This window comes from Sturnus vulgaris, chromosome 18 (genome assembly GCF_052056855.1).
Source record: "Sturnus vulgaris isolate bStuVul1 chromosome 18, bStuVul1.hap1, whole genome shotgun sequence".
NCBI classification, from domain to species: Eukaryota; Metazoa; Chordata; class Aves; order Passeriformes; family Sturnidae; genus Sturnus; species Sturnus vulgaris.
This window is the reverse complement of record NC_142260.1, coordinates 2911201-2924550: the sequence shown is the minus strand read 5'-3', so window position 1 is coordinate 2924550 and position 13350 is coordinate 2911201. Positions and strand designations below refer to the sequence as shown.

The 13350-nt window shown below is 39.6% G+C and overlaps 1 protein-coding gene across 3 annotated transcripts in view; it reads left to right on the top strand.

Moving 5' to 3' along the window:
• TRIM66 (tripartite motif containing 66) overlaps positions 1 to 13350 on the top strand; it is a 45876-nt gene that overhangs the window by 9271 nt on the left and 23255 nt on the right. Inside the window, exons 2-7 of one of the 3 annotated variants that reach the window (XM_014876374.2) lie at positions 2606 to 2709; positions 6370 to 6517; positions 10883 to 11015; positions 11195 to 11311; positions 11905 to 12019; positions 12754 to 12900. In XM_014876374.2, the coding sequence (XP_014731860.2) occupies positions 2606 to 2709; positions 6370 to 6517; positions 10883 to 11015; positions 11195 to 11311; positions 11905 to 12019; positions 12754 to 12900 (764 nt within the window). Of the gene's footprint in view, positions 1 to 2605; positions 2710 to 6369; positions 6518 to 10882; positions 11016 to 11194; positions 11312 to 11904; positions 12020 to 12753; positions 12901 to 13350 lie in introns of those variants that run through there. The other 2 variants (XM_088175336.1, XM_088175335.1) reach the window with 2 other exon arrangements.

Sequence of the window (13350 nt, the reverse complement as noted above, 5' to 3'; positions counted from 1 at the left end):
TCCTTGCTGGGACAAAGCCTTTGTTTCCCAGAAATGTTTTGTGAGTGCTCAGCCATAGGGCAGTAAATGAGAGTAACTGTGAGAGCCATGGGTTTCTTACCCCAGAAATCACCTGTTGGCTCTTTCCCTTTTGGTCCATTTGCAGAGTACTCTGGAGTTTTTCCCTTTTGGTCCATTTGCAGAGTACTCTGGAGTTTTTCTCCCAGTGTTGGGCAGATCAAGAGCAGGCAGTGCTGTTATGGGAAAAAGGAGCTGGTCCCAAATCTCCAAGGGCTCTGTGAAGTCAGGAGTTGGTTTCTCACTGCCTGCACTGAGAATTAGAGCACATCCCCTGAGACTTATTTGAGAAGCTGCTTGCAGAGCAGCTCTCTTGCTTCCTAGCTTATCAATCAGAATGTATCTGTCTTTTTATTCCTCCCTTCGTGCAGGGCTGGCAGGGAAACCTGAGGAGTGTTGCAGCTCCCAGGATTTAGCACTGCAATTCACCATTTACAAGGAGCAGGAGGCACTGGCAGTGTCACACAGCTTGTCTGATCTCCTCCTGCTTTTACATGTCACCTAAAAGTCTCCTACTCTGTGATTTGGGAAAGCACGGAGAGGTTTCAGTGCCACTAATATAAAAGGATTGTGCTGTGCTAGGGTGTGACACGTGAAAATGTGGTTAGCTGCAAAAGTTGTAGGTAATCCAGATAATTTTTCAGCTGCAGTTTTTATAGGAAGGATGCAAAGTAGAGGGACTGTTAACAGAACTTCTTCAGTTTTCTGCCATCGTGGGCATCTTTATCAGATCTTTATTATTTTATAATTCCTGCCAGCAAACACCTTTAAACAAGGCTCAGTTTACACTCCTGATGAGCAGAGCACTGGAAATTGCTTGTGTTACCCTTTCCCCTGGGGTAACTTGTGGCTGAATAGCAGAGTCACCTGTGGGCACAGCCTGTTCCTTCTCATGTCTGCATGAACTCCCCGGGTTGTGTGAAATGCACAGCAAAATGAAAAGTTTAGGTAGATTGTGGTCTGCTACTTGGGCTCCCAAATCACAGTTCTGTGGTAAATGCAACCTTGAAAAATAGAAAACAGTTATGCTTTTGGTTTTATACAAGATTTGGGCTAGAAAAGATCTAAACCTCATGGAAGTGGTTCTTAGTAAAGAATATTCTTCAAAAGAGATGTACCAGAACTCAGAGTTTCTTCAAAGCATTTGTGAATGGAAGTGAATGTGTTCAGATATCTGAGCAGTGCTTTTGTCAGAAGTGGAAATGTAGGAATGTTTTGGGGTCTGTGTGTCCCTGTAAATGTAAAATGCTGCTGTTAAAGGTACAGTAGCCCAGTGCTGAAACTGGGGACATTCAGAATTAGCATTCTGCCCCCGGCCAGGGACTGCAGGAGCCATGTCCCAATGGACAGGTAATACCAAGCACCTGGAAAACAGGAGATAATAAACTCTGATAATGGTGTAATGTGAAGAGTAATAGACAACTTTAGGTTTAATTAACTCTCCACGTGCAAAAATAATTTTGAGTTAAGGGAAAAAAGCACATTGAACAGTAGAATGTTGTCATTGATCTTGCTTTAAAACCTTGCTTTAGTTGAGTTTAAACCATTTAGTCAAAGAAAGTATTCTTGTTAGTTATAATAAATAGATGACTTGGCAAGGTGAGCATAGCATGGAAATTCTGTTCTTGACAGAAAAAAAACTTGGATTAAAAAAAATACACCTTGATAAGGTGAAACAGACTGACACACCACCACCCTCTTTCACATCCATAGTAGCTGGCAGGAATGTGGCCAGAAAAATGCCTTTTATAAAAAAACCCCAAACCAGTACAGCCAAATATAATGGAGCTCCTAGCCCAAAAAGTCAAGGAATGAAATATCAGAGGTGCAAAAATGCAGGTGCACAGTCAGGGACAGCTGCTTGAACTCTTGGTTCTCAGCCCAGGCAGACACTGAGATCCACCCCAGTTGTGCTCAGTTATTAATGAGGGTGGAGCCAGCTCCTGCTGCTCACTTGGCTTTGCTTTAGGGGAGATCATGTTTTGCCACCTCTGGATTTACTATAACAATTTTCCTTACTAAACTTTTTTTATCCTTTGTCTTTTTTCTGACTTGTTGCTTCTGCCAGCAGTGTGTTATTCCCCCATCACTTCACTTGGATTGCATCCTGCACTGTAAAACTGGTATTGAGGAGTGTGTGTTTTATGCTTGGGTACAGCTCTGCTGGGGTAAAGCTGGTCCAGAACCACAGAAAATCTCAGAAAGCACAAGTAGATCTGTAACAAGGGGTACAGTTTAAAGTGCAGCTCAGTTTTAGACATCTCCAAGCCAGGTGAGAATTTGGATATCATCAATAAACAAGGAAATAAGTCAACTGAAATATGGTGTTTTTCTAGGAATTTTGTTGCTTTGTTTTTATTTTCTATATATTGAACCAGGTCTAGGCACTTAGGACTTGAAGGATGCCTTAGTTTCCTGGAACTGCCCATGTGATACAAAAAAAGCCACAATACTGAAGTGTGGTTTATATCATTTCCTGGTTCGCATGGATGGTGTGCATTGTTTTATTTGTGGTGGTTTCTTTTTTTTTTTTTTTTTTTAAATTCAGGTATTCTTTCCTGCCCTGTGTGCAAACAGACCTGCTTTGCAAGGGATGTAGTTGAGAATTTCTTCCTCAAGGACTTTCCCAGTGGTGATTCAGCTATGGCAAAGGTAAGTGAAAGCCACCAAGTTGTGGCTTGGTGAAACAATGCCAGGTAAACACTGAAAACAGAGCAAATCTCATTTTGAACAAGAAAGATTCTCTTCTAGTTTGCTTAGGCAGCCTTGTAATTACTTCATTACCAGAGATATGGCCATACTGCCTTCATAGTACTTTTAAAACTTTAGTTGAAGAATTTTAAAACTTTATTTGAATAATGAGTTTTACTCTCTGTATTTTAAATAGTCCATTAAAAATATTGATACTAATGTATCTGTGATAATCAACATATTAGGAAGGTGCTGAATGTCTTGGATTCCTCATTGTCCTCTTTCTGCTCTCAAGTCCAAGTAAACAATTGTGGAATTATCAGGGCTAGAGGGGATCTTTGGAGATCATCCAGTCCAGTCCCCTGTGCCCAGGCAGGGTCACAGGAGCAGTGGCATAGGAACACATCAGCTGGGTTTGAATGTCTGCACAGAGGGAGACTCCAGGATCTCCCTGGGCAGCTCTCCCAGTGCTCTGACACCCTCAGTGTGAACTTCTGCATGTTGAGGAGAATTTCCTGTGTTTCAGTTTGTGGCCATTGCTCCTCATCCTGTCCCTGGGCACCACTGAAAAGGGTCTGGCACCATTCTCTTAGCCCACCTTTGAGATATTTTTATGCATTAATGACATCCCCTCTCAGCCCTCTCTCAACTAACCAGGCAGAGCTCCTGCAGCCTCTCCTCATCAGAGATGCTCCAGACTCTTCATCCTCTTTGTGGCCTCCACTGGACCCTCTGCAGTAGCTCCTTGTCTCTCTTGAGTTTGGAGACCAGAGGAGAATGCTCTGGATGTGGCTCTGGAGCAGAGGGGAGGATCCCCTCTCTGTACCTGCCAGCCACACAAGCTGACTCTTGACTAAATTGTTACACCAACATCACCATTAGGTCATGTGAGCAGTTAGAATTTTCTCATTGTCTGCTTTAATGGTAAAAAAAGCTCCATCATATTGCAGTTTCCCACTGGGGAATGGATTCAAAGGAAGGTATTGGGTTACTACTTTTGTACATAGGTGGATTGAACCCCTGTTAAATACCCAGTGGACAGGCAGGACTGTTCTCACAGCTTTGTAGTTGCCACTAGTTTGAGTGGAAAGGAGGGACAGAGAAAGTTTGGTATTGTTAAAAAGTTAAGAATGTGTAACCTAATCCACAGAGTGTTCTGGGGAAATAAAAATAATGAAGGCAAGCAAACTGTATTGACATCTTCAGGTGTACATTGCTTGCAGAGTGCAACAGAAGTTTATCTACAACAAGAAGGGGTGTATTCACATGCACTCTCCAAAGAGAGGAAGAAAATTTATAAGATACTGCTGAGTTTTAAAAATGCACTTATTATACTGGGACTTGTTAATTACTGTGACTTGCATCATTTACTTTTCAAGGAGAATTTATGTAGAAAGGAAATCAAATGAGAGTATCTAATGTCTTCAAAAGCATTAGATTATTTTTTCAAACCATCTTTAAAAGGAGGTTTTTCTTTTCTGTAATCCCTCAGGAGTCCTAAGAGCAGTTCAGTTATGCAGATTTCTCACTGGAGCAGAGGAGTACCCTAGGGCAACTTGTGAACCTTCGTAGTTTTCATCTTCCTTTTTATTAAATCAAACCATGTAGCTTTGCTTGCTTACTATCTCCAACCACGACCATCACACCCCAAATTCAAGCCCCAGTTTCACCACCAGTGACCTCCAAAGGAGAAGCCCCAGATCACCCACCTGAGACACAGCTGAGCTGCCATCACTGTCTTAATTTTCCTTCTGTGTTCAAATGGGAGCTGTCAGGGCTTGTGTTGGAAGGTGTTTGGGAGCAGCAAGATGTCTGTGTGTGTGAGAGGGTGAAGCACGGATCACAGAATGTGCTGCATGCCAGCAGCAGCAGTTTCAGAAATACACAATTCAGAACCTCTAGCCCCAAAACCCCATTTCCACATCATAAATAATGTAACTCTGGGAACACTCTGCAACTTAAAAGTGGTGTTAGCACAGCACAGTGTCAATATAAATTCCAGTCAGGCTGGCAGCTGAACTGTTGCAGGTAAACCTGTGCTTCAGCAGTTCTGGTAATGGCACAGAGCATTCCTCAGCTTTTTCCTAAGCTGGATCTAGGTGGGTACATCTTAGACTAGTCACTTCTTTTATCTATAACAATCTTTTTCCCCCCACCAAATTAAATGTTCTTGCATTTTGGTTATATCAGTTTTATTGAGCTTTTTGGTTTCAATGATTATATGTGCCTTTCAGAAAACATGGCTGATAAGCACATGGCTAAAATAGCATATTGACTTGCACAAACAATTCCCTCTCTAGACACTTAAACCCATTTAAAACTTTGCTTTGTTGTCTTATTGTCAAGAATTGCCCAATCTGTTTGAGAATGAATATTTAGAAACTCTTGAGTAAATGTTTGATAAGAGACCTGTTGTGAAATGCAAGACCTATGGAAGGAAATGATAAAAATCAAATTAATTTTAGCAGAACAAAACTTTTTCTTCTTGTGCTGAAGTGAGTCAGAGCTTGACTCACTTGTGTCTAAGAATTTAGGTGGATATGGATGTTCCACCAGATGTTAAAGCTGTGATGTAAAGCTGAGATAACCAGCCAAGAACTGCAAGAGTTCTTCCTTCAGACTTTCTATTTCCTGAGCCACCTTGAAGAGAAACCCTTCCCTTGCACTCACCAGAACTTGCACAGGGGTTATGAGCTGAGCACAGGCTGCTGTATCCTTCTCTTCATGTTTCCCATCAAATGGTTGGGATGCACCTATTTCAATTTACAGCTGAATTGAAGATCAGCTGATGCCCAGCAGAAAGGACAATATACTAAGTGATTTTTTGCCATCTCTTCCTATTTGCTTGAGCAGCCCCGAGTAGAAGCAATATTGAGGAGATACATGTGTGTACATAGCTGTAGTAGGTATCTTGTAATCTTGAAGGGAATGCTTCAGTTTAATGAAGTGGTGCTAAATGCACTGATGGTGGTAAATTTACATCACTGTGCTCACTCTGCCCATCAGTGGCTGTGCTGAGTTCAATAAATGAATATTGGGAGTTTTGAAACGTGGTGTGTTATGCCTAGAGCAAATCCTTTTTAAAGGAATTATCATTGTAGCTGCCTTGAAATGACTCCTGAGTTCATTCTGGATACCAAATGTGGAATTACCCACTTCATTTCTGTGCTGCTCTCTTCATTTCCCCCCTAGGGACATGTCCAGGCAGCATGGCCTATAGAGCACAGGGCATTCCCTAAATCTTGAATCAATAGAGAGAATACTTAATTAAGGTTTCCAGGTCTTCTCATGCTCCTGTGCCTTGTGTCTCCAGTTCACCACATGTGATATCAAGGTATGAACTGAACTCATTTCTGGTCAACTCTTTAGAGGATAGGAACTAAGTTTTTCATTAATAGTATGTGGGTGTTCCCACGTTGTTTTCTAGATTGTCTCCCCATTAGGATGTTTTATGTATTTTTCTGAATGTTACACAGTTAGAACCAGACTCTTGAATTGCTTTAGTCTGAGGACAGAAAATATTAAGCTCACCAACCTGAATCATGCATGGTCTGTTAAAGAGGACAGTTTGCACAGCTGATTTGTTGTGTGTGTGTGTGTAATTGCACTTTTTGTCCTTAGAGCTGCTCCCTGTGCAAAGAGAAGAGACCTGCCCACAGTCTCTGCACAAGATGCAATAAATGGTTGTGCAGCTCCTGCACAGAGGAGCACAGACACGGCAAGGACCCTGGAGAACATTTCCTGTCTGTATCCCTGAGAGGCTGCACAGGTACTGGGGACACTCTGGGCTTTCCTTTCTTCCTTCTCACATCATTTATTGTCCATCATACATCACACAGTCACCCCAAAACACCTGTCCAGCTGCAAAGGGAGCAGCTGCAGGCTCCCTGTGGCTCAGAAGGATATGTGTGAGCCAACAAGACATCGTGTGATTTTCCTCCAAATTTAGGGCCATTGCCACAGTCAGCATTCCACATTATTGGAGAAAGAGTTTGGATGTTTGTGTTTGACAGATAGGATCTTCTCCACGTGCCTCTCCAATCTGTGCAGGGATGGCACAGGGTTAGGCATTGTCCTTTTGGTATTTCTGTCCCAATTTGGGCAATTTCATTGAGGAAAATATGACAAAGCAATTCCTGTGCATATGGACGAGGTGTGTGGGAGTCACAGACAGCAAAAAGCTGTGATCACTATGGGATGTTCCTTTCCTAAGCCTGGAATGGGAAATGTCTCCTGAGTGCATATGAGCAAGCACAAATTAAGCCCATTGGCAACTATGTCTCATCTCTATTCAATGGTGGTGCATAGAAAGTATTACCATCTCCTATTATTACTCATTATTTTCTTTACTTATATGTCAGAAATCTGCTGCTAACCTAAACTTATATCAGCAATTTTTAACTAAAAATAAGAATTTGTGCTGTGTGCTTATTTTTCATAAGGAAGATGAAGGACAGAAAAAGGAATAAAAATAGCCCACAGATTATTATTTTTATTTTATTTTTTTCCCTTTAGGGTTTTTCTTGTCGAAGTCTATACTTGCCATAGATGCAGTTTAAGTACTGGGAGGTCATCTCAAACAGAGTTTGAGACACTTGAGACAAAATATGCCATTGCCAGATAGAGTGTAAACAAAATAAGTCCATAAGAATGGTAATAATAAAAAAGCACAAATTACATTTAAAATGTTTTTTGGGTCTTTTCTAGAGAAAAATATAAACTGAAGTCCCCCATTCTCCCCTCAAATGTCCTGATTGGATAGACAATATGTTTTTCTTCTCAAACTGATGACAAGATAAGGACTGTGGTTTTGAGGCTCCAACTATTTATAATTTCATGTCACTTTAGCTAAGATTACCAGCTCATATTGTTGACAAATACTACTAAGAAATTAGATGTGTGGCTTAGCTGTGGGTTTGTGTGGGCTATATAAATAAAAAGATGCAGACACATAAAAACATGAGAATTTTAGTTCAGTACTAAATTCTATGTGCTGAACAAAACATGAAGAAGAAGCTTGGTAGTTCATAGATACACAAAATAATTTCTATATTAACTAGTCTATGTAATGTAGGAATGTAATTTGTGCTTTTATATTATTTTTATTGTTATTGATGTATGTTTTATCTATTTATGACAGATGTCCCTTCAGAACAGTTCAAAGAAAGCAAATATTAGGATATACCAGAACTCAGACTGTTGTTTGTTGTTTTTTTTTCCTGGAAATAAACACCCACCATCATTAGTCTGTGCAGGGTGTTCTGAAAACAGCCACCTTCTTTGCAAGCCCTTGGAAATATTAACTGATTTTGCACTTTTAAACAGTTAAAAAACTGCTTTTAAACTTTTAAACTGTTCTATCTTTTGTCATTTTCCTTGTAAGGGCCAGACCTTCTTTTGTCACTGTTAGATTGCTTGGGTCAAAAATGAAGTAAAGTAGAAAAACATCCTCACCAAACACATTAAATCTTTCCTATTTCTATTAATTTTAATAAACTATTTCTTGAGGGCCAGAGCTGCTCCCCTGGGAAACCTTTCTGCTATAATGTTGTATTCTTTCAAGGTAAAGCAGGTGCCTGTAACACCCAAAATCTGAGTCATTGTGAATTATGCAAGTGGAGGCAGAACTCTCCTGAAATTACTGAAATTGCTTTTCCAAAGTTGACATCAGCTGATCAAAGGGGCAGAGATTAAAAACATTCTGTTAATTATTCAAGAGATCCACTTGAGATTTTTAAAAAAATATAGGCTGTAGAAAATGGTGGCTCAAATGATGAATTATCAGAATTTAGGGCAGCTGAGCTTTCTCTGGTCACCAAGGGAGGTTTTTTTAAGAAGCTAAAATGGGTAGTTGTGGTTAGATATTTGGTTCTAGAAAAAACAGGATTGTGTCCTTGTTTAGTACCTGATTTCTAAGTATTAAACTTATTTCAGAACTGCAAAGTGTTGCTCTGAGCTGGGTAAAAAGTAGGTCAAGAATACCAGGGCTCAGTGGCAGCTCTCACTGATATGTCAGTTGAGCCAGGGGATTACTGAGGCTGTGGGTCTGTGTTGCAATTAGATAATACTGATTTTATTCTTAGTTTGCATTTGAAATCTGCTTGTCTCTTAAATCTGACATGGTGTTTAAAATCCCCAAAGAATTCTCTGGGATGATTGCAATCACCCACAGGCTAAAGAACCCTTCAGAGAGAGAAAAAGGGGGAAATCCTTTTATAGGATTGTGACTTCATGGTACATGGACCTTAAAGGCCACATCTCATTATCAGTTTAATATGGAAAACTTGATTTTGAATTTACAGAAAAACAGTTTTTATGCTCTATGGATGCTGAACACTTTGAAAGGCTTTTCCAGCCCATAAACCTTCAGAAAGTTAGGGTCCTTTTTTTTTTTTTTTCTTTGAAGATATAAAATCTGATCACCTATGGGATGATCTTTGACATCCTTGTTGTATCTTGGTTGTACAACCTCGTTATTTGCTTGTCAGCTGCAGGTTATAATATGAAAGGACAAATTTGCAATGTAATCAGAAAAAAATTTATTGTCAAGGTGAATTCAGTTTGATCCTTTCTAGCAAGAAAATATTGGAGTGTTTTCCAATATTAAAAAAAACCCTAATCTAATTTCCACCTTTATTAATGCTATCTATTAGCATTTGATTCAATAATGACACAAACCAATAAACTTCCCTGAGGAATAAAGCATGATACTGCAGTAAATAATTCATAACAATGCAAACTATGTTACATAAAATCTTGGCCTAATCTGTCACAAATTATCTTCTTGCACATTGTTAAGAAGGTGGAATGGAAGTCAACTGAATGGGAGGAAATAAATCCAACTCCTCAGAAATATTTAGAGTAGGTAGCAATCTAAAAATTGGGCAATTTGATATGTGTTTTTTAGATTGTGGCATGGATTTTCTCCATATTTGCATTGCCATTGTTAGCCATGAGATTTTCTCAGCCTTTCTACTGCTCTGCTGTGAATTTTAGAATTTGAAAATGAGGTGACTGAGCCAGTAGAGTTTGCTCTATTCTGTGGGTCTGTTATTGCAATAGTTATCACGTCTGAATCGATAAAATCTTCATTTTACTACAGGATGAGAGCATGGCCTCTGGCCCAGGTTGGGTTTTTTAAAAATGCATAGAAAAGTAAGAGGTTTGGTGTGGGAAAATGGAAATATTTCTTCTAATTTCATATGAGCAGATAATGATGTATAAATTATGAATACTTTTTTACATAATTTAAAGTTTTTATCAGTATGTGTTATCTAAGAATGATTGTTTTGTTTAATTTCTCACGTGTTAGTAAAGAATAATGGGATAATGTCTTTGTTGGAGTACTGTGAGGAAGCCTTGGAGTTTTCCTTTGGTGATAGAGGGTTGGCTTTGCCAGGGTTTATCTTTGTCTTTTTCTGGCATCTTTTGTTGACAATATTCCTGCTTTCTTAAACAATTCTACCATGCAGAGAAAAGGCAAGAATAGATTGTACAGAAAGAATTCTTCTCCTTTGCATGCCCACTGTCCATTCTTACTCTTTATCACATTTCTCTTTACAAAATCCTTTTAAAGACAGATTTTAGCACCTATCAGCCCCAGCTGCTGGAGTTTATGAACTGCATTGCAACAAACACAAATTTGGAAAACAATTGCTCATGTGACTTTTTAAGAGCAATGAATTTCCTTGCTTCCACCGTGGCTGCAAGTTTATTTAATATATTTGCTATTTTATTTAATAATTTAATAATATTTTAATAATTTAATATCTTTAATGTATTTTATTTGCTATATGTATTGAATATATTTGCTATTCTCCATTTTACAATAGTTTTGTTGAGTGGTTTACCAGAACAAGGCATTTAAAGCTGTGAGGCAGGTGCTCCAAATCATGATACTTTAAACTCAGGAGAGTTTAGAGGACTGTGTGATTTGTTTGTTCCTGAGCCCCTCTGGTGTGCTCAGTTTGTAGGATATGTAAGGAAAAAAGACAAACAATCCCTAAATCAGATGGTTCCAGGTTCTGTGCCTTTAAAAAAACATCGCTGAGAATTTCCAAGAAATTCAGAGTTTGGCTGCTCTTTTCCTGAGCTCCCCTCCTTGTCATTGGCCCCTTTGCTTTTCCTTCCTCAGCAGCTGAAGATGAAGCAGGGGAGTTGTGCTCGTTTTGTGGGGTGCACCCTGAGGAAGCCCTGCAGGTGTTCTGTGAGACCTGTGACACCCTCACCTGCCGCAGCTGCCTCCTGCCAGAGCACACGGAGCACAGGTACAGCTCATCCCTCTCCTCCCATCCTCCTCTCCTTCCCAGCTGGAGCTGCTCCGAATTCAAAACCCACCCATCGAACCCATTAATCAAACTGGGTTGGGTTTATTGAACGCCCTGCTCTCACCTGTGCACCCATCAGCGTGGAAAACCACAGGTGAGCTTTTCCCCTTCTCCCACAGGTTCAGGCACCTCGATGAAGCTTTGCAAAATCAGAGAATTATCCTGGAGAATGTCATAACTAAGGTGGAGGAGAAAAAAAATGGGATTCAGGTTTCAACTAAACAGATTGAAGACAGGTAATTGCTATGTTTTGGATTTTTTTTTTTCCCCCGTGCAAGTAAATGATAAAAATAATATTTTTGCTAAATATAGGTTAACAGAATTAAATGCAGCTGCTATTTTTTTTCTTGGAGAGTAGAAAACAATAGGAAGGTTAAAAATATCAAATTCATGTTTAAGTGGTACTGACAAGTCATGGTGTAATACATGATTCCATACTCTTTGTAAGGCATGTGACAGCTGACTTCAGATTTCTTTGTATAATCTGTTTCTGAACTAGAATTTGACAATATAAGGATAATTTTTAACATAAGTTCTTTCTTCAAGAAACCTCAAAACAAGGTGCAATTTCAGTCAAGATGAATATAAAAACGAAGCTATTTAATTATTTGAACTGGATTTCGGCTACTGATTATGCATTTAGTAGCTGTTGGATCTCTCTTCTGCATTAATAAAACCATTTCAGGAGTACAAATCTAATTATGCTGCTTATAATCTAGTATAAACTGGAAGCTTTGGATATATTATATATGAATTTGTTGAAAAATAAATGCAGTGAATAAATGACACACAGCTGGCTTATCTAGGGATATGTACCTCTTACCCATAGGCTGCTTGAAGTAAAACATCTGTACAAAAAGGTGGAAAACCAAATTAAAATGGCCAAGATGGTTCTGATGAATGAAATTGATAAACGAACAAATATCCTCCTTGAACAACTGGAAGTAAGTAAGGCTAGTTTATTTGATACCTTGGGAAATCAAACTAAATTAAATTTAATCCCAGTGCCACTGGAAGGAATATAGACTGTGGGAGCTATTGTCCCATTCCTTATATTTTCAAATATTTGGGTTTTTTTCCTGCAGAGTTTTATGTGGAATTTATGGTTGACAAAGATTTGGGGAGAAGTGGCAAAATGTTTCCTTATCATGAGTTAACCCCAGTTTCCAATGCATTTACAGAGAATATGTGTGCAGCTTTTGAATACTTAGGAAACAAACCAGCTTCTGATTTTAATGTTTAATTTGTAGGAGCCCACTAGCAGCACAATTAATACCCTGTTTCAGAAATGATTCTTTGGTCTAATTTTTGTAACAGAACTGTTGAGTTTTGACTCTTCAGTTTTTGTATGTCCAGTTGAAGTACATAAGATTTTATTTTGTAATGTGCTGAGGAGAAAAATTGCCGATCAGAATTTCCAGAAATTGAAAGTGGCCCAGGTACAAATTTGATCCAACTTGTACAGCTTTTCTTGGGTTCTGTTATTCTGTTAAACCGAGGCCAGAATGATGCAGATTGTGCTCCTGGGGAAGTCATTGCTCTTCCTGAATTCAGACTTATCTCCCGAGTTAGATTTGATTGTGAAGAACAGCATTGCTGCAAATGCTGCATAATGCAGTGCCAGCTGTGTGTGTGTGAAGAATGACAGCCCTTTCCTACTGATCCATGTTGTTAACAGAAGATCACCAGCGAGAGGAAGCAGAGGCTGGAGCAGCAGCTGCAAGGTGTTGTGGTTTTAGGCAGACAGGTAGAACACGTGCAGAACTTCATCAGCTGGGCTGTGTGCAGTAAAAAATCCATCCCATTTCTCTTCAGCAAGGAACTGGTAAGAGCAATGTACTGGGGTCGAGGGTGGTCCCTGACAATCCTTTTTAGGGTTCTCAGATATTCAGGGTATAAGTAGCAAAATAAAGAAGACAGTGCAATGACCACGGCTTAGCAACATAAAACACTTTAATAACAGTGAAAGTAAAAGTGTTATAAGGCCCAAAAATCCAATTACAGCAACCAAGGGGGGGAGGTCTCTTTAGGAGCTGGTGGTCAAAGACAAGGATTAAGGGAAGTCCAGGGTTTAAATATGGGGTAGGAGTGGAGGTGGAGTTGAAGTGGGGTCCAGTGGGTATAGGGGAAAGTGGTGCAGAGGTGGGATGAGGGAAAGCAGGGTCCAGTGAGGTAGGTGGGGTGGAACAATGCACCAGCTGGGGGCCAGTGGGAACACAAGGAAGGGAGAACATTCTGGATGTGGGAGTGGTGACAATTGACTAGTAAATTAGAT